General features: G+C 33.2%; 1 protein-coding gene across 3 annotated transcripts in view; it reads left to right on the top strand.

The window, feature by feature from the left end:
- IQCM (IQ motif containing M) overlaps positions 1-25,481 on the top strand; it is a 524,263-nt gene that overhangs the window by 231,501 nt on the left and 267,281 nt on the right. For all 3 annotated transcript variants that reach the window (XM_056802759.1, XM_007496247.2, XM_056802758.1), the window contains one exon: positions 19,440-19,632. In XM_056802759.1, coding sequence (XP_056658737.1) covers positions 19,440-19,632 — 193 coding nt within the window. The remainder of the gene's footprint in view (positions 1-19,439; positions 19,633-25,481) is intronic.

Genomic DNA, 25,481 nt, shown 5'->3' with positions numbered 1-25,481 from the left:
ATGAATAAACAATTTACTCTCTATTGATGTCTTTCAGTAGCGTGCTGTTAATCCTTGGCAGATTAATATGATTTCAGAGATAAACCTTCTTTTTGTTGAACTTTCAAGACATATAATCTTTAAAGAAAGTACTTGACTCCTTTGCCAGCAAAACTCTCCCAAACAAATGATAGCTCTTTAATGCACAGTGGAAGTACTTTCTATTATGCAGACTTGAGATTAAATCTGTAGATGGGATAAATAGTTTCAGGGATTAGTTATCAGCCTTTCACCTTTAAGGCTGTAATTTGATTCCAGCCCAATTCAAGCTAAAAAAAAAAGTCTCATTTTACTAATTTTTTTTTTTCAGAATAGTCCCTAAAGTGCTACCATTTTGGAACTCATTGGAGTCCAGTACTTTTTGGACTTTAGGGTTTGATTTTACCTGGGATAAAGGGCTTGTAAACATCTCTTCCCCAAAGACTTCTATTCAAATCTCAGTTCAAGTTTCTCTACCTGATTGCTGGCATTTTTCTTCACCCTAATCACTTCTTATTTATTTGTGTTGATCTTGCATTTACTTATTTACATAAATTTTTTTTTCCCTCAGTAGAATGTAAACTCCTTTTCCCTTTGTACCCTCAGTACCTAAGCACAGTGATTGGCCCTAGTAGGTACTTGATAAATGCTTGTCCTGGTAAACTGAAATGGTCTTCATTCCTATTTGATGGCCTTTTAGGTCTCTCTGTAATAGAATATGAATTCTTAATACTTTTGGAAGAGAGAAAAACTCAAAACAATGGAAAAATGTTCCCTTTTTTGAAATAATAAAAATTTGGTCATGTAATAATCTGGGTATAAAAAATACATCTCTGAGTCTGGAGTTATACGTTGGTATGTACTTCATCCCCTCTGTTGTTCAATCATGTCCAACTCTTTATTTTGGAGTTTTCCTGACAAAGTTATTGGAGTAGTTTGTTATTTCCTTCTCCAGTTGATTTTATAAATGAGGAAACTGAGGCAAATAGAGTTAAATGGTTTTCCTAGGGTCATCTAGCTAGTAGCTGTCTGGGGCCAGATTTGAACTCAGGAAGAAGTCTTCCATTCTTCTAAGACCATTGCTCTACACACTGTTCTTCACCACCCTTGAAAATATCTTTCTCTATCTTTACCTTTCCCCTTGAGTAGACTTTAGCATGTTCATCTTATTTCAGTTCCTTTGCCCACCTTTTTAATATTTTTTATGTAATAATCTTTCCTTTGGTTCAATTTTTATCTTTTATTAATCCTTAGAAGAAATCTAATAGTGGTTTAATCATCGGTGAATACCTGATCTTGCAGACCTCATTTTGAATATTAGAAATTCAGCATCCAATTCACTGCAATATCTAGAGAGACTATTTCTTCCCAAGTTGCTCTTGTGTCACCTTCTTTTGCATGTTGTGATTCATATGCTAAATAGTCTACGATATAGGCAAAGTAAAACACTTTGATGATACCTTGCTTGTCCAAGGATATACTGTGATCTTGGAAAGCCATTGTTTGGGATATACCATTTTAAGTTCCTTTTTTTCACCGCGGTACCAGTTAGCTTGTACAGCTCTGTTAGAGTTGTTTTTTAGAGCATTGAAGTAGCCCCATGGACAGAGTGCTGGGTCTGGAGGGAGGATGACCTGAGTTCAAATCTGGCCTCAGATTTGCTAGTTGTGTGATTCCATGTAAGTCATTTAGCTTCTGTTTGCCTCAGCTTCCTCATCTGTAAAATGGGGAGAATAATAGCATCTCCCTCACAGGACTGTCTTAAGATCAAATGAGATAATAATTATAAAGCTCTTAACACAGTACCTGGCACATAGTAGATGCTTAATAAATGCTTGATTCCTTAATTAATTTTCAGTTACTATCTATATAGAAGTCTTTAAGCTTGTTTCAGGACTGGATCTTCCAGAAACACACAAGGAATAAAAGAAGCTAGATTGGGTCAGCTAACTTTCTCAGCTATCTTAGGTTTCCTAGTAATGATTCTTACATATCTTGCTGTGTTCTCCTCCCTCCCTTCCTCCAGCTCCTCTGATTCCTGACTGTTTTCCTCAACTGGGTTCCTAGCTCTGCAATACCTGCAGATAGATCTCTTCGGTACTAGCTGCTTTCCTAGATTGTACACCTCATCTCTGACACTTCATTTGTGTGTGATCAAGGGCCTTGGACAAACTCTCTCCCAGCATCTCTTCTCTTATCTGTCAAACAGTGATAATATTTGTAGTTTCGACCTTATAGGATGTTGCAATGATAAAATGCATGTATCGTATTCTGTAAACCATAGAGCACAATATAAATTAAATGCTTCTCATTGCTATTTTGAATGCTCACCCTGCTCTGCTCTCTGGGATTTGTATTTAGATTCTTGCTGGTAAACACTAACTTGGTCCCAGTGCTTCCCTTCTCTTTCCTGTCCTTGAGCACCACGATTCCCTTACAACTAAGATCCTTGCCCATTTCTCAGTCTGCTTACTTCCCATACACTTTCATATACATATACCATAGCTTAATCCATGGTCCTGCCTGGTCCTGCCAGAGTCATGTGTGGCTTTTCTGAAAAGAATTTTTGTTTTCCCTTGAGTATTTTTAGACAGAGTGTAGTATGAGTTATGGAATCTCCAACTAGATGAATGGATTCATTCCATTTTAGAAACAAGAATGACTGATGTGAGTCCTTCCCTTTCTTCAGGACTTGGAAAGATTTCTAGGTAGAAGAATCAGAGAACTGGAGCCAGAAGGAAACTCAGAGACCATCTGGTCCAACTCGTTCCTTTTACAGATGAGGAAACTAAGTCCCAGAAATGTTGAGTGACTTGCCCCATGCTTAGACTTTTGCAATAGCTTTCTGGTTGATTTCCATGTCTCTAGTGTGTCCTCACTGTAATCTGTCCTCTATAATGTTGATAAAGTGAGCTTTGTTAAAGATCTGACCTCTCCTTGGTAAACTCCAGTGGCTCCATATTACTTCTGCAATGAAATATAAAGTATTTACTTTATTTTTTTTGCAACCCTTTAAAACCATGAAGATCTGATCCCCTTCTGGGTACTCTATGATCAAGTGACATTGGTCTTTTCACCTTCTTGCTATATCTCAGATATGATACTCAAATTCCTGACCCTTTAATTTTTCCCAGTTTATCCCACATACCTTAATATTTTTTGTTTTTACCCCCTTTCTTTTTATACAACCTGGAGATCTTGTTTCCTTCTAACCCTTGTTTCTTGGGTTCTCTGGTTTTCCCTGACTTGGGGGAAAAGAAACCATATCTATATCTGAAATCTAATAAACCATCTTTATTCAGGAACTAGACTAGTATCTTGATGATAGTGGATAGAACATTGGGCTTTGGGTTCAAATCCTAGATTTTACACTACTAGCTGTAAGCCCTTGGGGAAATCACTTAACCTTTCAGTCCCAGTTTCTTTTTCAATAAAAAAAAATATAGCATTTACTTCTCAGGGCTGTTGCAAGGAAGAAATGTTATAACATATGTTAAGTGCTTTGCAAAACTTAAAGTGCTATGTAACTGTTATCATTATTACTTTTATAGATTGCTTAGATAAGGCTAAACACAAGTGCTATTAAAATTCCTTTGGAATTAGGGTGCTCTTATCATGAAAATTCACTTATCATTGTCTTTATTCATATGTGTGTTTTTATTATGATTATATCTCTCTTCTTTATCTCAGTAAATAATCCTTTTAGGAATGGTCTACAATGTACCAGGGACTGTGGTAGGCATTGAGGATATTAAAACAAAAATTAATTGTCCCTGTTTTCAAGAAACTCAGTCTATCAAGGGGATGTATATATTAATATATTATTATTTTATATATAATATTTAATAACAGGTTACATATATAGTTACATATGATAATATTAAATATAATATATTCTATATCTACAAATAAAGTTACATATAATAATATACATAAAGATTAATAGCAAATAAAAACAAGGTAATTTAGAGAGGGAATGTACTAATATTTAGAGACTTCAGAAAGGATTCATGAAGAAGGTACTATTTGAATGGAATAAAGAATTCTACAAGGCAAAGGTGAGGAAGAAAACTTTGTTTTAGAAGCACTAAGAAACCACTAGAAAACACTAGAGTGTTTTGAGCAAAGGACTGACTTGGTCATATTTTTTTTTTTAAATAAAATTTTATTTCTTTTCCTATCACATGTAAAACATTTTAATCTTTTTTTTTTTAAGTTTTGCATTTCAAATTCATTCCCTTCTTCTAACCCTTGCTCCCTCATTTCCCTCACTTCCTTCCTGAGATGGTAAGCACTATGATAGAGATTTTACATGTGTAATCATGTAAAACATTTTTCTCTATGAGTTGTTTTGTGGAAGAGACCACAAATTAAAAAAAAAAGAATAAAGTGAAATGCTGTATGTTTAATTCATCACTTATACTTCCATGAGTTCTTTCTTAGATGAAAGATAGTATTTGTTCATCATGAATCTGGTATTGTCTTGTATCACTGCCTTGCTGAGAATAACTAGGTCATTTGCAGTTGTTCATCAGGACAGTTGTGTGGAGTCAAGACAGAGCTGTGTATAAGGTTCTTCTATTTCTACTCCTTTCACTTTGCATCAACTCATGTAATTCTTTGCAGACTTTTCTGATATTATCTTGCTTGTCATTTCCTATAGCATAATAGTATTCCATAACTATCATACACCACAATTTGTTTAGTCATTCCTCAATTGATGGACAATCGCTTGATTTCTAATTCTTCACTACCACTTTTTGTGGTACCATTTTGTGGTAGTGAAATATATATTTATGCATAAATATATAAGTAATATATATATATAAAACATATGTTACTTTAACAAAATCTCTTTGGGATATAGACTTTGATTTAGTCACATCTATGATTAAGAAAAATTACTTTGGCATCTGTTCTGAGAATTGATTAGAGAGGTGAGAGATGAGGCAAGGTGACCAACTGGGAGGTTATTGAACAAGTTCAGGCAAGAGGTGATGAGGTTTTGAGTTAAGGTAGTGGCTGTGTAAGTAGGAGACAGATACAAGAGATCTTGTGGAGGTATAAACAATGAAATTTGGCAGCAGATAGGATATGAGTGAAGGATAAAGAATGTAGAGTCAATTTTAATGTTTAATTTAGGAATCAGGGGGGACTAGAAGGATTGCAGTGCCTTAAATAGATTTGAGGAAATTCAGAAGAGACATTGCTTAAGAGGAGGATACTATCTATTTTGAACATGTTGAATTTGAAATGTCTATGGTACATCCAGTTTGAAATGTACAAAAGGCAGTTGGTGACCCTGAACTTGAGCTTTGGATATATGGACATGGGTTTGGATATATAGGCTATCTACACATGGGAGTCATCTTCATAGAAGTAGTAAACCCATGGGAACTGATAAGGACACTGAAAGAGGGCTCAAAATAGATCCATGAGTTGGAGACAATAGTTAAACAAATACTAATTTTTTTCAAAGTTCATGGACTTTCTCTTCCTGAAAGAGAAGAGAAGAACACCAAAAGGTACCTTTGGCAGGACAGCAAATTTCATTCCCTTTAAAATTTCCCTGGAGCCAGTCTTGAATAGTCAAGAATTGCCTTGGTGATCCCAGTTATGATACTAACTACATGGATGACTAAGAACATATCATTTAATCTCTCCAGACTTGGATTTTCACATATATTAAAATAAGATATTTGGCCAACTGGATCTTCAAGGTCCCTTTTAATTCCTAATATTTTTGATTCTTAAAGATTATGTGCTAAGTTTTATACTACAAACTCCTGTGGTATGAAGCATCAGATTATGAGTGGGATTAAAGTAGGCATAATTAATATTGAAGCAAAACTGTAACTTTAATAGAGATGCATTATGTCCCTAAGCTGGCAAATATGGTCCAAGCCATGTCTGATTTGAACAGATTGTTTTGCAAAAAGAATAGCCCTCATTTTGGGGGGTGCAGGGGTGGGATAAAGGAAGAACACCAATGTGTTTTCCTTGTTACTGAAGTTACATTCTAAGCACGAGCCTATCACTCTCTTCTCTTCCATGGCTGCACATGCAGGAAGCAGAAAGCCCTCAACACAGTTTGGTCATAGAACATCCAAATCAGAGCAAATTGTATAAATTAGAACAAAATTGCAAAGCATTTGGACTGAGCAGGCCTGCTAGTCTAATCAGGAGATGGGTACTATTTACTTTTCCATAATGCCCGTTGGAAGAAGAATGGGGGAAAAAGGCATCACCAATCTCTCGTAATATGTTTCTGAACTTGGCAACCCTCGTTTGGTTTGTCGCATATTTGCAGCTTGAAAAGTATCTGGCTTTTACAACAGCCAAAATAAGTATCCTTTAATCACTTTCAACCCAGGAACAGATGGGCAAACAGCGCTTTTATAAATGGGGCATACAAAATACTTCTGTATCAGCCAAAACTAATTAGTAGCAATATCTGAACCAAACTCTAAAACTGATTTAGTATTTAATATATATCTTCTTCTAAGCATTAGAAGCTGAAAGGAAATTCCCATTGTAGATGTTTTGCCAAACCTAGAGTGTAAAGTTCGGACATGATTAATTTACTAATTAATGTATTTCTATATCTTTTGTGATGTGTGATCTTTAATTTTTCTCTTTCTATGAAAATATTATTTGATTTGGAACTCTGATCCATAAATTTATCATATCTAAATGGAGAAAATCTAATTTTCCTATTCACCATTATTCTTCCTATTCACAGTGTGGTAGAAAGAATGTCAAATTTGAGATTGGAACCTATTCTGTTAGTCTCAACCTGCGTGACCTTGGGTGAATCTCTTTACCTCTCTGAATTTCAGTTTCCCTCATGAATAAAATGAGATTTGGCTTAGAGAGCCTTTAAGATTCCACTGAGCTTTAAATTTAGATTCTTACCATCTTTCTCAGAGATTTTTAGTTTGTGGTTTACAAAGTGGCATAGAAAAAGTTGCTATTGGTCACCTAGGTGGAATTTTTTTGAAAGGCCGTCTGTGAAGAAATATGAGTAGACATCTCCCTCTCTTCCTTTTAGAAGTGGCATTTTAGAATTCAAATTTTCTCATTCCCCTCCCTAAGGCAATGGATAGTCTGATCTAGGTTATATCCACACTTTCACATAATACATATTTCTGTATTGCTCATATCATGCGCATATCAAGACACATAACAAATACAATAGAAATCTCATGAAAGGATAGATAGTGGAAGAAAGTCGGCTTTGATCTGTACTTAGACTAGAGCAGTTCCTTCTTTGGTTATGGATAATATTTTCACCATGATTCCCTTGGAAACTTGCTTTGCTAATAATGGTTTAGCCCTTTATAGTTGATCATCCCATAATATTTCTGTTACTGTATATATTATTCTCCTGGTTCTGTTCACTTTCTATCTATTCATCTAAGTCTTCCTGGGTTTTTCTGAACTCATTCTGTTCATTGTTACTTATTATGAAATAGTATTCAATTACTACCATATACCAAAACTTGTTTGTTCACTAAGTGATGTAGTTTTAAAAAGTAATAAAATATGCTATATGTCTACAACTTAGCCATTTTCCCCTTTTTCTAAGACTTTGCTTAAGAAAGATGACATAATTTTAGCCTTATAGATTGTTGAATGTTAAGAAACTTTATAAAAGAAAACTTTCCTTATCAGAGTTTGGTTCAAATTCTTTCAGGACAGAGAGGTGTGTGTTGTTGTTGTTTTAATCTTTGTATTTCCAATACTTGACCATTTCCTTACCACATAGTACATGCTTAAGAAACACTCATTGACATTGATTCAAGGACAGAGGGAAAACAGAGCAATTGAAAAAACAACATTATATAGGCCAAAAGTGGGCAGCTTGATGGTACAATGGATAAAGCCAGGAATCAGGGAGACAGATTCATGAGTTCAAATACAACCTCAGTCAATTCCTAGCTGTGTGACCCTTGGAAAGTCACTTAGCCTACTGTTTGCCTTGGTTCCTCATCTGTGAAATGATCTGGAGAAGGAAATGACAAACTACTCTTGTATCTTTGCCAAGAAAATCCCAAAGAGTGTCGCAAAGAGTTGGGCATGACTAAAATGACCAAGCAAAAAGATTTTTTCTTTTTTTAATGATGTTTTATTTCCCCCAGTTAAATATAAAAACAAATGTTAACATTAATTAAAACAATTTTTTATGAGTTTCCAAATTCTCTTCTTCCTCCCCACCACCCTTCCTGATATGGCAAGCAATCTAATATAGAAAGGAAGGAAGGAACGAAGGAAGGAAGGAAAGAACGAAGGAAGGAAAGAATGAAGGAAGGAAAGAACGAAGGAAGGAAGAAAGGAAAAAATTGAAACATTATGTTTCAGTCTGCATTGAAATTCCATCAGTTCTTTGGAGGAGTATTACATTTTTCATCATGAGTCTCTGGGATCGTCATGGATCACTACACTGCTGAGAATAATTAGGTCATTCATTGTTATCCATCAAAAAATATTGCCACTTTCACTATATACAATGTTCTTTCTGGTTCCACTCATTTCACTTTGTATCAGTTCATATAAGTCTTTCCAGATTTTTAAGGGAAATATTTATCACACTCTACTTATTATATACTATACAAAGTTGTTGGATAACTCGATTTTTGTACTCTGTGGGACATTTTGCTAGCAAGGATCGTTTTAGCCAAGTAGCTAGGCTATTTCTTGCACTTTTTTAAAAATCTGGTGTTTTGATTCCATTATGACTGTTTTGGTGTCTCTACTTCCTTTTGAAGATCATTCCTTATTTGGTAGTGAAAAGAGAAGCAAAAGAGAAATTGAATAGTTGCCCTCTCCCCTCTATCTATTGCTTTAGTCACATTTGGTCTGAGCTAGAACTTTTAAACCCTTTTTGTGTCATGGGCCTTTTTGGCTGTTTGATGAAGACTTTGGATTTCTTATCAGGGTAATATTTTGAAATGAATAAAACATAAGATATTGGATTCCAAAGGAAACTCTTTATGCTGAAATATAGTTCTTTCAAAAACACACACACAAATGTGTATATTTTGTATATTTCAGTCACTTCTGACTCTTTATAATGCCATTTGGGGTTTTCTTGGCAGAAACACTGGAGTGGTTTGTCTTTTTCTTCTCTAGCTCATTTCATAAATGAGGAAACTGAGGCAAATAAGGAGAGAAGACTCGCTTAGGGTCACATAGCTAGGTAGTGTTTGAGCCCAGATTTCAATTAAGGAAGATCAATCAGTCTTCCTGACTTCAGGCTCAGTACCCTATCCACTGTACTACCTAATTGCTCCCCCTCTATATTATACTTATATAATTATAATCAATACTGCATATGTATAATATATATTCATATATACACATAAGTGGCAAAACAGGTTAAGAACCTCTGTTCTAAGCTATTGAGGAGGTGTATACCTTTCTATTTCTTTTTGACCCCCCCAACCCTGCCCATACCTAAAAATACTCTGATTTCCTCAACATTTTTTTTAACAAGCCTCATTTTGGAAGATTTTGTACCCATGTTTGATTTCAAATTTTTACTTCTATCTTTTGCACCTGACCCTTGAAATGCAGATCTATCTAAACAGTTACTTATGTAAACAGTTCAGTTTGTTTTTTCATGCATTCCCCTCATCTTTCTCTTATTGATATGATTTTCAACCATTATTAAGAATTATTTTCTTGACGGTATGCCTTTTGCTCTACTTGCCTTCATCTAGGGGAAAGATATTGACTTGATCAATTGGAAAGACTGCTAAATTTGGAGTCAGAATATTTGAATTCAAGTGTCAATACCAACACTTATTACTAGAATGGAATTGGGCAAATCACTTACCCTTTCTGGGTCTCCAATTTCCTTATTTGACAGGTTAGAACTTGAAGTCTTAAAGATTCCCTTCAGCTCTAAGTATGTAATTCTGTCATATGAGATACAGTCCTCTCTCTATGTTAGTTGGATAATTTGTGTCTGAAATCTATTATTCATTTTTCTCAGTTGAGATGATTTGGATTATACTTAGGGATGTGCTGTAGTTGGCTCATATCATCATTCATGAGAGCTGGCTATTAAATTATTAGTTTGAGCATTTGTACTTCAGAATTGATAAATGCTATGAAGCAGGGCTTGATTTACTGTTGTATTGACTCCCTTGACTTAATAAAATAGAGAAAATATTAATATGGTAGATTAAACTTAAAAGTAAGTCAAGAGTACTTTTTCTTAAAGTCTTTTGTTAAACATGTATCAGGACATCCCTACTTTTATTTTGTCCCTTCACCCTTTTATCCTTGTCCAAGTCTTTTCTCCTTGTTTTCCCTCTCAGATCTATAGATTTCCACACATTTACATTTTCTTGACAAACATTACAAATTTGTTAATTCAATTAAAAAAACAATTTACTAAGCACCCATTGTGTACCAGAAATGCATATTATGTATTTGGAATGCATTTCTCTCATAAAGCTAGAGAGATGTGAATTAAGAAACCTTTTCCTTTTGTGATATAGCTTTGAAATTTTAATATTTCTATTATGAATTTAACAAAATAAATTTCAAGATTCAAAAAGCCCCTTTGGACTTTTGTTATGAATATATTTTTCTCCTGTATAGCTTTTTAAAAAATTGTTCATATTTAGCAAAGTAGTGCCCACTCTATTTTGGTTTTGCATGTTCCTTTCTGAACTTTCTTATGTCCCCTGTATATTTTTAAATTATTCATTGATGTTCTTGAGTTGTTTCTTCTTAGTATCATTATCACTTTCTCTCTTTCCAGTATCTTCCTACCCTGCCCCCAATAAAAGGTCCTCCTTAATTTAAAATATAATTACATGTGACAAATCCATATATTGGCCATGTCTCAAACATATTGCTCATTCTATACTTCTAGTCCTTCTGTTATATGTGCCAGAGGATGAGGCTTATTTTATTTTCAGTCTTCTATAATCAGTTTTTGTAATCATAATTCTTAAGGCTGTCACAGTTATATTTCTTGGACAGGTTTTAATCATATAAACTTTTATCTTGGTTCTGATCAGCTCACCTTGAATCAATTCATATAAATCATCTACATTTTCTTTGAATCAGTCTCTTTAATCATTCTTTAATGCCCAATAATCTTAAATAATATCCATATACCACAGTTTGTTCAGTCATTCCCCAATGGATGGGTACCTACTTTGTTTACAGTTCTTTTCTATGACAAAAAGGACTGCTACAAATATTTTTGGACAATTGGGCACTTTTCTTCTGCTTTCCTTCAATTACAAGTCAAGTAGTAATCTCATTGGATGAAAAAGTATGTCCAATTCAGTGACTCTGGGTATATTTTCCAGAGTGGTGAGAACACCAGTGTTGCAGTACTGTGTCTATCCTTCCAAAATCTTTCTAGTAATTGTTAGTTTCCTTTTTTTTCATCTTTGTCAATTGAATGAGTATGAGGTACCCATCCTCATTTTTATGTATTTTTATATTATTATTTAATTTATAATTCATTTTTGATGATATTGAACATTTTCCCCTTATGATAATTGATAGTGCTTGAGACCTACTAATTCATATCCCTTATATCATTTATCTAATGGATAAAATATTCTCATTCTTAGATATTTTATCAATTCTTTATATGTATGTTTATATGAACACATATATGTCTCTAAAGAGAGACAAAAGTGTTTTTATATATAGTTATTTAATCTATCAGAGTTCTAAGCAACTAAGACAGAAAAGGTGCCTAGTATGCATTGTTCTCCAACAGTGTTACTTTCCTGGGTGTTTCATATAATAATTAAAGAAAAATTTCTCTTTCTATTCATTGAATATCAGACCTTTATCAAGGAAATTTGCTGCAAACTCCATACCCCACCCACCCAAACCAGGAAATTATTTTCTTTCAAATTCTAGCTATATTAATTTTGTTTGTGGATTTAGCATTAGTCTTCACTTAGACTAGAAATCTGTCTAGCCTTCTTCTTGATGTGTCTAAGGATCCTGCAGAATATACCTTTGGGGTATAAATAAAGGAAAGAGAAAAAAAGGTCTCTGAATGCTAGCATAAATAATTATGCATTTCATTTTTTAATTAAGTTTATTTGATTAATTAACTTAGAATATTTCCCATGGTTACATGATTCATATTCTTTCCCTTCCATCCTCCTACCCCCTCTAATAGCCAATGAGCAATTCCACTGGTCTTTACATGTTTCATTGCTATTTCAATAGTATTAATATTTGCAATAGAGTGAGTATTTAGAGTCTACATCCCCAATAATATCCCCATTGAACCATATGATCAAGCAAATGTTTTTCTTCTGTGTTTCTACTCCCACACATTTTTCTCTGGATATGGATAGTATTCCTTCTCATAAGTCCCTCAGAATTGTCCTAGATCATTGCATTGCTGCTAGTAGAGAAGTCCATTACATTCATTCAATTGTGTCATAGTGTATCTGTCTCTGTGTACAATGTTTTCCTGGTTCTGCTCCTTTCAATCTGCATCAATTACTGCAGATCATTTAAGTTCACATGGAATTACTACAGTTCATTATTTCTTTTAGCACAAGAGTATTCCATCACCATCAGATACGACAATTTGTTCAGCCATTCCCCAATTGAGGAAAACTTCCTCACTTCCCAATTTTTTGCCACCACAAAGAATGTGGTTATGAATATTTTTTTACAAGTCTTTTTTCTTATGATATCTTTGTGAGTATAAAACCAGGAGTGGACCAGTACTGTTATGTCTGGATCAAAGGGCAGACAGTCTTTTAAAGTCCTTTGCGCATAGTTCCAAATTGTCCTCCAGAATGGTTGGATCAATTCACAACTCCACCAGCAATGCATTAGTGCCCTAACTTTGCCACATCCTTTCCAAAATTTATTACTTTCCTTTGATGCCATATTAGCTAATGTGCTTGGTGTGAGGTGGTACCTCAGAGATGTTTTTATTTGCATTTCTCTAATTATAAGAGATTTAGAACACTTTCTCATGCATTTATTGATAGTTTTGATTTTTTTTATCTGAAAATTGCCTACTCTTGTCCCTTGCCCAATTATCAATTGTAGAATGGCTTGATTTTTTTTGCACAATTGATTTAGCTCCTTATAAATTTGAGTAATTAGACCTTTGTCAGAGGTTTTTGTTATAAAGATTTTCCCCCAATTTGTTGCTTCCCTTCTAATTTTGGTTGCATTAATTTTATTTGTACAAAAGCTTCTTAATTTAATGTAATCAAAATGATTCATTTTATATTTTGTAATACTCTCTATCTCCTCCTTGGTCTTAAAATTTTTCCTTTCCCATAGATCTGACAGGTATACGATTCGATGTTCACCTAACTTACTTAGAGTTTCCTTCTTTATATTTAAGTCATTCACCCATTCCAAATTTATCTTGGTGTAGGATGTGAGATGTTGATCTAAACCTAATTTCTCCCATACTATTTCCAATTTTCCCAGCAGTTTTTGTCAAAGAGTAGGTTTTTGTCTCCAAAGTGGGGATCTTTGGGTTTATCATACACTAGCTTGCTGAGGTTATTTACACCAGTCTATTCCAATGATCCTCCCTTCTGCCTCTTAACCAGTACTATATTGTTTTGATGACCACTGCTTTATAGTACAATTTGAGATCTGGTACTGCTAGGTCCCCATCTTTCACATTTTTTTCATTATTTCCATTGATATTCTTGACCTTTTGTTCTTCCAAATGAACTGTTATGATCTTTTCTAATTCAATAAAAATGTTTCTTGGTAGTTTGATTGGTATGGCACTGAATAAGCAAATTAATTTGGGTAAGATTGTAATTTTTATTATATTAGCTAATTCTATCCATGAGCAATTAATGTTTTTTACAATTTTTTAGATTTAGTTTTAATTGTGTAGAAAGTCTTTTATAGTTGTCTTCATATAAATCCTGTTTGTCTTGGCAAATAGATTCCTAAATATTTTATATTGTCTATGGTGACTTTAAATGTAATTTCTCTTTCTGACTCTTGCTGCTGAGTTGTGTTGGAAATATATAGAAATGCTCATGATTTATGTGGGTTTATTTTGTATCTTGCAACTTTGCTAAAGTTGCTGATTATTTCCACTAGCATTTTAGTTGATTCTTTAGGATTCTTTACGTAGACTATCCTCATTGACTTTTTTAATACCTTCAATTTCTTTTTCTTCTTTAATTGCTACTATTAGTGTTTCTACCACAATGTTAAATAATAAAGGTGATAATGGGCATCCATTGCTTCATTTCTGATTTCATTGGAAAGGGTTCTAATTTATCCCTATTGCAGATGATGTTTGCTGATGGTTTTAGATATATACTGTTTATTATTTTTAGGAAAGTCCCTTCTATTCCTATACTTTCTAGTGTTTTCAATAAGAATGAATGTTGTATTTTGTCAAAGGATTTTTCTCCATCTATTGAGATGATCATGTGATTTCTGTTGGTTTGGTTGTTGATGTGGTCAATTATGTGGATGGTTTTCCTGGTATTAAACCATTCCTGGTATAAATTCGAAATGATCATATTGAATAATGCCTGTGATCACCTGCTAGAGTCTTTTTGCTAGTATTTTATTTAAGATTTTTGCATCTATGTTCATTAAGGATATTGGTCTGTAGTTTTCTTTCTCTGTTTTTGGTCTGGCTGACTTTGGAATCAGTATCATATTTGTGTCATAAAAGGAATTCAGTAAAACTCCTTCTTTGCTTATTTTATAAAATAGTTTGTATAGTATTGGGATTAGTTGTTCTTTAAATGTTTGATAGAATTCACTTGTGAATCCATCTGACCCTGGGGATTTTTTCTTAGGGAGTTTTTTCATGGCTTGTTCAAATTCTATTTCTGATAAGGGATTTTTTAAGTATTCTATTTCCTCTTCTGTTAATCTAGGCAATTTATATTTTTGTTAATATTCATCCATATCACCTAGATTGCCATATTTGTTGCCATATAATTGGGCAAAATAATTCTTAATAATTACCTTAATTTCCTCTTCATTAGAGGTGATATTGACATTTTCATCTTTGATACTGTTAATTTGGTTTTCTTCTTTCCTTTTTTATTAGATTAACCAGTACTTTATCTATTTTATTTGTTTTTTAAAGTACCAGTTGATAGTCTTATTGACTGATTCAATAGTTCTTTCACTTTCAATTTTATTAATTTGTCCTTTCATTTTTAGGATTTCTAATTTAGTTTTTATCTGAGGATTTTTAATTTGTTCTTTTTCTAGCTTTTTAATTTGCATTCCCAATTCATTGACTTCTTCCCTCTTTTTTTTTCTTAATATATGCACTCAGGGATATAAATTTTCCCCTGAAAATTTGGCTTTGGCTGCACCTCATAGATTTTGATATGATGTCTCCTGATCATTCTCTTCAATGAAATTAACTGTTTCTATGATTTGTTATTTAACCAACCAGTTTTGGAGAATCACATTATTTAATTTCCAATTAATTTTTGATTTGCCTCTCCATGTACCCTTACTAATTATTATTTTTATTGAATTATGATCTGAGAAGATTGAATTCATTATTTTCCTCTTTTGTATTAGTTTGCCATGTTTTTATGCCCTAGTACAAGATCAATCTTTGTAAATGTACCATGTACTGCTGAAAAGATGTATTCTTTTTTTGTTCCTATTTACTTTTCTCCACTTATCTATTAACTCTAAATTTACCAAGATTTCATCCATATCTCTTACCTCTTTCTTATTTGTTTATTTATTTTTTATTTATCTAGATCTGATAGAGGAAGGTTCAGGTTTCCCATGAGTATAGTTTTACTCTCTATTTCCTTCTTAAGCTCCTCTAGTTTCTCCTTTAGAAATTTGGTGAATACATGTTGACTACTGATATTCCCTCATTGTCTATACTGCTTTTATCAGGATGTATTTACCCTTCCTATCCCTTTTAATCAGATTTAATTTACTTTGGCTTTGTGACATATGATTGCAACTCCTGCCTTCTTTTTCTCAGTTGATGCCCCATAGATTTTGCTACATCATATTACCCTTGCCCTGTATGTATCTACCTGCCTCGTGTGTCTTTCTTGTAGACAACATATTGTAGGATTTTGGTTTCTAATCCACTCTGCTATTCACTTGCATTTTATGGGTGAGTTAATTCCATTCACATTCAGAGTTATGATTACTAGCTGTGTATTCCCCATCATTTTGATTTCCTCTCCTATTCCTGCCCTTTCTTCTTTCACTATTTTCTTCTATACTAGTATTTTGTTTTTTTAATAAATCCCCACAATACACACCCTTATTTTATTTCCCTACTCACCCCTTCATTTTTATTCCCCTCTTATTTTTCTTTAGGGTCTATTAAATTCCCTCCCCCCTCTCTTTAGGTATTTCCCACCTTACCTCCCCCTTAACTCCCCTGTAGGGTAAAATAGAATTCAGTACCCCAATGGATCTAGATGCTCTTCCCTCTCAGAATTGATTCCTCTGAGAGTAAGGTTTAAGTATTACCTATTAGCACTCTTTTCCTCTCCTTCTTATAATAATATTCATCCCTTCCCCTCTCGTGCACCTCTTTCTGTGGTATGCTTTATCTTATTTTTCTTCTTCCTTCAAATTTCTCTTAGTACTATCTTCTATTCCCCCCTCCTTTTTTTTTACATATTATCTTAAACCACTTAGTATGCCAACTTCTACCCATGAATAAGTCTTTTAACAATTATGATAGTGAATGTAGTTTTTGAGAGTTACAATGTTATTTTTCCATATAGGAATATAAACAATTTGACCTTATGGAAGCACTTAAAAATCCCCCCCCCCCATCTATTTTGTTTACCTTTTCATGTTTCTCTTGAATTTTGTATTTTAACATCAAATTTTCCATTTAGGTCTGGTCTTTTCTTAAAAAATACTTGGAAATGTTCTAATTTGTTAAATGCCCATACTTTCCCCTGCAAGTATATAGTCAATTTTGATGGGTAGGTGATCCTTTGTTGTAGACCCAGTTCTCTTGCCTTTCTGAAAATCATATTCCAAGCCTCATGGTCCTTTAATGGGAAGGCTGCCAGATCCTGTGTAATCCTGATTGGTACTCCTTGATATCTGAATTATCTCTTTCTGGCTTCTTGCAATACTTTCTCCTTAGCTTGGAAGCTCTTTAATTTGGTAGTTACATTCTTGGGGGTTGTCTTTTGAGGATTTAATGTAGAGGGTAATCTATGGACTCTTTCAATGTCTATTTTGCTCTCTTGTTCAAGAATATCAGGGCACTTTTTGGATCATTTCTTATAATATGATGTCATGATTTTTGTTTTTTCCTAGATTTTCATGTAGACCTATGATTCTCAAATTGTCTCTCCTGGATCTGTTTTCCAGATTCATTATCTTCTTAATGAGATATTCATTTTCCCTTCTATTTTGTCATTCTATGGCTTTGCTTTATTAACTCTTGCTGTTTTGTGAGATCATTAATTTCTACTTACCCAGTTCTAGTCTTTAAAGACTGGTTTTCACCTATGATCTTTTGATATTCCTTTTCAGGTTTGGTCTTACCTGATTTTCATGGCATTCTGGTCTCCAATTTTCTTATTATTTCATGTGATTAATGTGCCTATTTTTCTAAGTGGGAGATTCTGTCTTTTAAACTGTTATTTTCCTTTTAAATTACTTGCATTTCTTTCTCACACTTTTCTTCCCATTGTTCCTCCATCTTTCTTGTTTCTTCAACTCCAATTTTGGTTCCTCCAGAGATTATGACCAGTTTTCACTTTCTTTTGGAAAGTTTGGATGTGTTTGCTTGTTTTTCACTCTTTGCTGTCACCTCTGTACTTTTCTCCTTTTCTCCATAGAAGTTATTCAATGCCAGAGGCTTTCTATGTTGTATATTACTTTTGTTTGGTCTTTCCTGATTTTCTTGGCATTCTGGTATCCAATTTGCTTATCATTTCATGTGACTTCTGTGCTTCTTTTTCGAAGTGGGAGATTCTGTCTTTTAAACTGTTATTTTCTTTTTGGACTATTTCTCATTTTTCTTGCCAAGATTCTTCTATCTTTCTTACTTGGTTCTTGAACTCAAATTTGAATTCCTTGAGAGCTTGAGGTCAATTTCCATTTTTATGGGAAAGTTTGAATGTGTTTGCTTGTTTGTTGTTCTCTGCTGTCTCCTCTGTAGTCTGCAGTTTTTATCCACAGAAGTAAGTTACCCATGGTCAGAGGCTTTTTCTCATTTTTTTCATAGTTTTAGATTGTAGTTCTTGGGTGTTGGTGTCCATTGCTGTGTTAGTTTTTTCTTTCCATTCCCAGCCAGAAGAATGAGTGAAGAGGGTAGACAGCTCTCTCTGTATTGTGCTACAGTATGGGTTTTGCCCTGAGGCTATTTTTCAGTCTCTGCCTCCTCTGCTGTGGGCAACCCCTCTCAGCCTTATCTCTTTGGTCAAGTTCCCTGTTCCTCAGCCTCCTACAGTTCCAAGTCTTGGTGCCTTCTGTGGTGTCCTCAGCCAACTTCCCCCCCACCCCGAAACTAGAGATTGCCCCACACTTGCTCTGACTCTGGCATTGCTGTTGGAATTGGGAAGGGGTGATCTGCTCGTGCTTTGGAAGGAGTAATTTTAGCCCCTTATAGTGAAGTGTAGAAATGGCCAAACCCTGCCTACCTTTAAGGATGTGCCCCTTGGCAGACCCCCTTCACTCATCTGATTTTGATTTTTGTCCTTTTGAGGTGCCTTATATTGGTCGGTGATGAGAAGACCCTTGCTTCTACTCTACAGTCACCTTAGCCCAGAAGTTTTATGCATTTCTTGAATAGAAGACTTAAATGGATAATAGGAAATTACATAGTGATCTATCCATTATACCAATAGTTTTAAATAATTAAGACTTATTTAAATGAAGAGATTTTAAATATAATGATAATAATAAATTTATATAGTGATTATCAGCATTGAGCTAAGTGCTATACAAATATTGTGTCATTTGACCCTAACAGTAACCCTGGGAGGGAGGAGCTATTATTATTTTATTTATTTTATAGATAAGGAAACTCAGGAAAGGAGAGGGTAAAGTGACTTTCCAAAGGTCACACAGCTACTGTATGAAGCCCTATTTGAGCTTAGATCTTCCTGGCTCTAGGTCTAGCACTCTGTACATTATGATGCCATTTAGCACCTTTATTGTTATTTGTTGTTGTTCATTTCTGACTCTTTATAAGCCTTTGAATCATATAATTGAATTTTCTTAGCAAGGATACTTGAGTTGTAAGCTATTTTCTTCTCCAGAGGCAAACAGAGGTTAAGTGACTTGTCTAGGGTCATAAAGCTAATAAGTGTCTGAGGCCATTTTGAGCTCAAATCTTTCCCAGACAAAGTCAAGCACTCTATATGCTGAGCTAGCTAGCTGATTATTGTTATTTATAGAAACATGAAAAGGAAAACAAATCTTTCCATTTTAATTTCTAGGTCCAAGGATATGCACTATACTGCTGATTTCGAAAGAATTGGTCCACATTTAGACATTTATCGTGCCTTCCAAGGTCATCTCCACAAGCGCAAAGATAAACTTGCCAAAAAGTTCCTGAGAGCAGCCACTTTGATTCAGGGTGCTGTTAGGGGGTGGCTTGAACGGAAAAGACTAGCAAGAGTGAAACTGAAGGTAAGAAATATATTTGTTTCTTCTAAAATGGATCTATTAACATTTTGCAATGGTTGTACTTAAAGTGTACTTTCTAAAGTAAATACTAACCAATTGGAATATTCAGTTATCAATAGAGTACTAAAGAGAATATGAACCCCTTGAGAAGAGGGTGTCTTTAATTTTTGTCTTTCTGTTATTGCTATTCATCACAGAGTCTTTGACTTAGCTGATACCAAATAAATTAATTACTTCATTTAATTAGTGCTTAGAATAGTGCCTGGCACAGAAGTAGTGCCAAATAATTATTTTTTGGTCATGTCTTGCTTATTGTGATCCTGTAGTCTTTACTATTCAATTAATATTTTTGGGCAAAGTTACTGGAGTGGTTTACCATTTCCTTTTCCAGTGGATGAAGGAAAATAGAAGTTAAATGACTTGTCCAGTTTCACATAGCTATTAAGTGTCTGTGGCTGGATTTTAATTCATGTCTTTCTGACTTCAGAAATAGTCTTCTATTCATTAAGCCACCTCACTGCTAAATGAATACTTAACATTTGATTGGCATTTATTAAGTGTCTACATAATGTTTTAATTTCTTGGAGACTATAGTGTTTCCAGTTTCATAATCAAGAAAAAATAATCAAGAGAACATTTATGTTGAATCCTTGGGGTTTTGTACCGTGGAGCATCTTGGGGACATTGAAAACATTGTACCATTTCCCAAATACAGTTCAGTTCATTTTCTTTCTCCTTATCAGTTCTGGGCTCAGATGATAGCCCATATACAATGCCTATCCTAAACATATGTGGTTAGCATAACACTTAACAGATTTGGTGTCCAAAGTTATTCCATAATCTGGAAATCGGGATCCAAGACTTTTCTCCTAGGCTCAAGCTTTACCATGAAAGATATCTATACCTATACCTATACCTATACCTATACCTATACCTATACCTATACCTATACCTATACCTATACCTATACCTACATCTACATCTACATCGACATCGACATCGACATCGACATCGACATCTACATCTACATCTATCTATCTATCTATTTATCTATCTTTCTATCTATAGAGAGAGAGGAGAGAGAGAGTTGTCTTCAGTGATCACTATGATTAAGAGAGGATTGTTGAAACTATTCAAGAAACGTTTATGAAGTACACACTGATATGCAAGCTATTGTATTAGGATATAGGTTTTATAGAGATAAGTAAGGTAGTCTCTGCCTCAATAGTTTACAATTTAGTTGAAAAGGGATTGTGAAAAGAGCTAATACAAAATAAAATTTGATTTTCCATCTCTTTTAGAATAACTGTTAAATTTACATGTCCAGTCATATTCATCACACTTTGAGATAAGTTCATGATACCCTTCTACCCAAATACTATAGCTTCTCCTTTCATTCTACTGTGCATCTGGCCATCTTGCCATCAGTCCTACCAGTACTTCTCCCCTTCTGAAATATCATCTTCTAGACTGGAACTTCCCAAATCTCCCTGCCTCCAATCCCTGGGGAAGTTGTTCTACTTACCTTTGGAACTCCTGCCTAGACACTGAGCTTTTTTGATTTGTTAGTGACTGAATACAACCTAGCTCATTATATTTACTGAGCCTCAGATCAGTATTATAAATTATAAAATTACATATAAGCATATATAATTTTAGGCAATTGTATGCCTGTAAAGATTTAGTATACTATATAGAAACATTTGAAACAAAACTTTTTTTCTTCTCATTTTCATTGAGCATATCTTTGATATAGGCATTCATCATTCTCATACAGTTAATGAAGATTAAGAAATAAGCATCTGGCTTGGTAGTTGTTGGTATTCTTTTTGTGATATTAACATTGTTCATGATTTTTCTCTTCTTTTGACGTCTTCCTTCTCTCAGATATCTTGTAAAATAAACCCTTAATGCTTTCAAGATTGTGTTGTATTCAGGACAGATTCTCTTGGTATATCTTTAATTTGGCTCAGTTGTTTTTTTCAGGCTTAATCTTTCTAAGTGCCATTTTTACTTTTTCATATACAACTCCAGACACTGAAATTTTGGAGACTTAATTAGGAAATACCTCTATCATTGCTAATTAAAATAGATTATTATAAAATATTAACAGATTTATTCCTTTTTTGATCTATTAATTTTCTTCTGCTAGTTTCATCTCTAAAGGCCCTTGGAATGCTCATTTATGCCTCATTCCAAGTTTTTTCCAGATTCTTTTTCTCTCCTTCAAATTAGGTCTACATCTTCAACTGTCTGTTAGATTTCTCTTCAAAGATGACTCTCTACTTTCTCAAATTCAGAATATCTAAAAGTGAAGTTGAATTAGTTAAATAAAATTTTCCAAATCTAAATAAATAAGTAAATAAAAGTAAAGTTGAAAATATTTCCTCCTCCAAACTTATCCCTCTCCTCCTTATTTGCCCATTTAGTATGGCCAAATCACCTATCCATTTCCCCAAGTTTCCTCTTTTATCTTTGTTTTTTACTTATTTTTAAAAGAAAAGATTTAAAAATATTTTTCCTCAATTATATTCAAAAACTATTTAACCTCTATTTTTAAAAATTTGAGTCAAATTCTTATGCTTCCTCCTTTCTTTTCTCACTTCCTGAGATAATAAGCAACCTGATATAGATTTTAAAATGTGTAATGATGTAAAACACTTTCCCATATTAGTCATTTTGTGAAAAAGAACTTGAACAAACAAAGAAAAAAAGGAAAAAGTGAAATATGGTATATTTCAGCCTGCATTTAGACTCCATCAGTTCTTTCTCTGGAGGCAGATGGCATTTTTGATCATGAGCCCTTGAGGACTGTCTTGGATCACTGTATTGCTAAGATTAGCTAAGTCATTCATAAATTTTCATTATCTAATATTGCTGCTACTAAGTTTGATATTTTCCTGGTCCTGTTCACTTTACTCTGTTTCAGTTCATGTGAGTGTTTCCAGGTTTTTTCTGAAATAATTCTTTTCATCATTTCCTATAGCAAAGAACTATTCCATTATAATTATATACCCCAATTGGTTCAGTCATTCACTAGTTAATAAATATCCCCTCAATTTCTAATTCTTTGCTACCACTAAAAGAGGTGCTATATTTTTGTACAAATACATATTTCCCTTTTCTCTTTAAAAATCTCTTTGGGATACAGACATAATAGTGGTAATCCTGGATCAAAGAATATGAACAATTTTAAAGCTCTTGGAACATGTTTCCAAATTGCTCTATGGAATGGTTGGATCAGTTCACAACTCTACCAACAGTGCATTAGTGTCCCAATTTTCCCACATCCCCTCCAATTCGTATCATTGTCATTTTCTGTCATATTAGCCAATCTGATAGGGGTGAGGTGGTACCTCAGAGTTGTTTAAACTTGCATTTCTGTAATCAAGTGATTTAGGACATTTTTTTCAATGACTATAGACAGCATTGACTTCATCTGAAAACTGCCTATTCTTATACCCTTTAACCAATTATCAATTGGAGAATTATATGTATTCTTATAAATTTGACTTAGTTTTCTTTATCTTGAAAAAATGAGGCCTTATCAGACATTCTTGCCATAAAATTTCCCCAGCTTTATGCTTTTCCCCTAGTCTTAGTTGTATTAATTCTGTTAGAGCAAAAACTTTTTAGTTCAATATAATCAGTTATCCATTATATAGCTTATAATGTTCTCTATCTCTTGTTTAGTCATAAATTATTGCTTTATTCATAGATTTAACAGATATACTATTCAATGCTTCACCCTTTATGTCTAAATCATGTATCCATTTTGATCTTATCTTGGTATTCATTGTGAGATGCTTGTCTATATTAGGTCTCTGTCATATCTTTTTTTCTTTTTCTAGTTTTCCCAGCAGTTTTTGTCAGGTAGTGTTTTCTTGTCCCCAAAGCTATAATGTTTGGGTTTACCAAATACTAAGTAACTATAGTCATTTACAACTCTATATAGGAGTTGTATCATAGCTAATCTATTCCTCTAAACTATTACTCTATTTCTTAGACAACAAGCTGCCACTGCAGCTTGTTTTGATGATTACAGATTTGGAATACAGCGAGATCTAGTACTCCTAGGACACAACCTTTCACATTTTTTTTCATTGACTCCCATGACATTCTTGATACTTTGTTCATCTAGATTAATTTTGTTATTATTTGTTTTAGCTATAAAAATTAATTTTGGGGCAAATCAATTGGTATGGCACTGAATAAGAAGATTAATTTAAGTAGAATTGTTATTTTTATTAAACTGGCTTGACCAACCCTTGAGCAATTATAATTTTTCTAACTGCTGACTTTTTGCGTGTAAAGTGCTTTGTAATTGTGTTCATATAATTCCTGGGTTTGTCTTAGTAGGTAGACACCCAAGTATTTTATATTATCTACAGTTAATTTAGATGGAATTTCTTTTTCTAACTCTTACTGTTGGACTTTGTTGGTAATATCAAGAAATGCTCGTTATTTATATGGAATTTTATCCTGCAACTTTGCTAAAAATTATTTCAATTAGCTTTTTAGTTGAATCTATAGGTTTCTGTTTATTACATATCATCTACAAAGAGTAATAGTTTTGTTTTTTCATTGCTTATTTGAATTCCTTTAATTAATTTTTCTTCTCTTATTTTTATAGCTAAGATTTCTAATACAATATTAAATAATAGTGGGGATAATGGACATCCTTGCTTCACCCCTGATTTTATTGGGAAAGTGTCTATTTTGCCTCAATTCTTGCTGATTAGTTTAGATAGATTTTTGAAGAAATATCCATTTATTCCTATGTTCTCTAAAGTTTTTAATAGGGATGGATATTGTATTTTGACAAACGATTTTATTGCATCTATTGACAATCGTATAATTTTTGTTGGTTTTGTTACTGGTATAGTCATTTATGCTGATGGTCTATCAACCATCGCTGCCTTCTGGTATTAGTCCCATCTGGTCATAGTGTATAATCTTTTCCACATTTTGCTGTGACCTACTTACTAGCATTTTATTTAACATTTCCATCAATATTCATTAGTGAGATTAATCTATAATTTTCTTTTTTTCTTCCTGTTTCAGGTATTAGTACCATATTAGTGTTGTAAAAGGAATTTGCCAGGATGCCTTTTTCAGTTATTTTCCCAAAGAATATGAATAGTAATATTCAGTCTTTAAATATTTTGTTGAATTCCTTTGTGAATCCATCCAGTCCTGGGGATTTTTATTTAGTGAGTTCAGTGATAGATTGCTCAATTTCTTTTTCTGAGATAGGTCTATTTAAGTATTCTACTTTCTCTTTTTTTATTTGGGAAATTGAAATATAAGGTGTTATAAATATAATATAAATATAGAATAAATAAATACTAATAAATAGTAAATCCAAATACATAATAAAATAAGTAAATATGAAATTGTAAATAAAAATAACATTTAACATGTTAAATTAACCATATCATAATAATATTATAAATATTAATCCATTTCACTTAAATTATCAAGATTTATTGACTTGTAATTTGGTAAAATAGCTTCTAATAATTGCTTTAATTTCCTCTTCATTGGTGGTACATGTACTCTTCATTTTTGACACTATTACTTTGGTTTTCTTCTTTCCTTTTAAAAATTAAATTAATCAATGGCTTATATATTTTATTGCTTTTTCCATAAAAGAAGCTTATTGTTTTGTTATTTATTTATTATCATTTATATATTAAATATTTTCCTACTTTCAATTTTATTACTCATCTTTATTTTTCAGGTTTTCAAAGTTATTTGGTGTTTAATGGGCAGTTTTATTTTTTTTTTACTAGGTTTTTGTTTCATGTCCAGTTTGTTAATCTGCTTTTTTCTTTACTTTTATTGATGTA

This window comes from Monodelphis domestica, chromosome 6, assembly GCF_027887165.1.
Source record: "Monodelphis domestica isolate mMonDom1 chromosome 6, mMonDom1.pri, whole genome shotgun sequence".
Lineage (NCBI taxonomy): Eukaryota > Metazoa > Chordata > Mammalia > Didelphimorphia > Didelphidae > Monodelphis > Monodelphis domestica.
The sequence above is the reverse complement of the archived record's forward strand: the minus strand, read 5'-3'. Positions and strand labels throughout refer to the sequence as shown.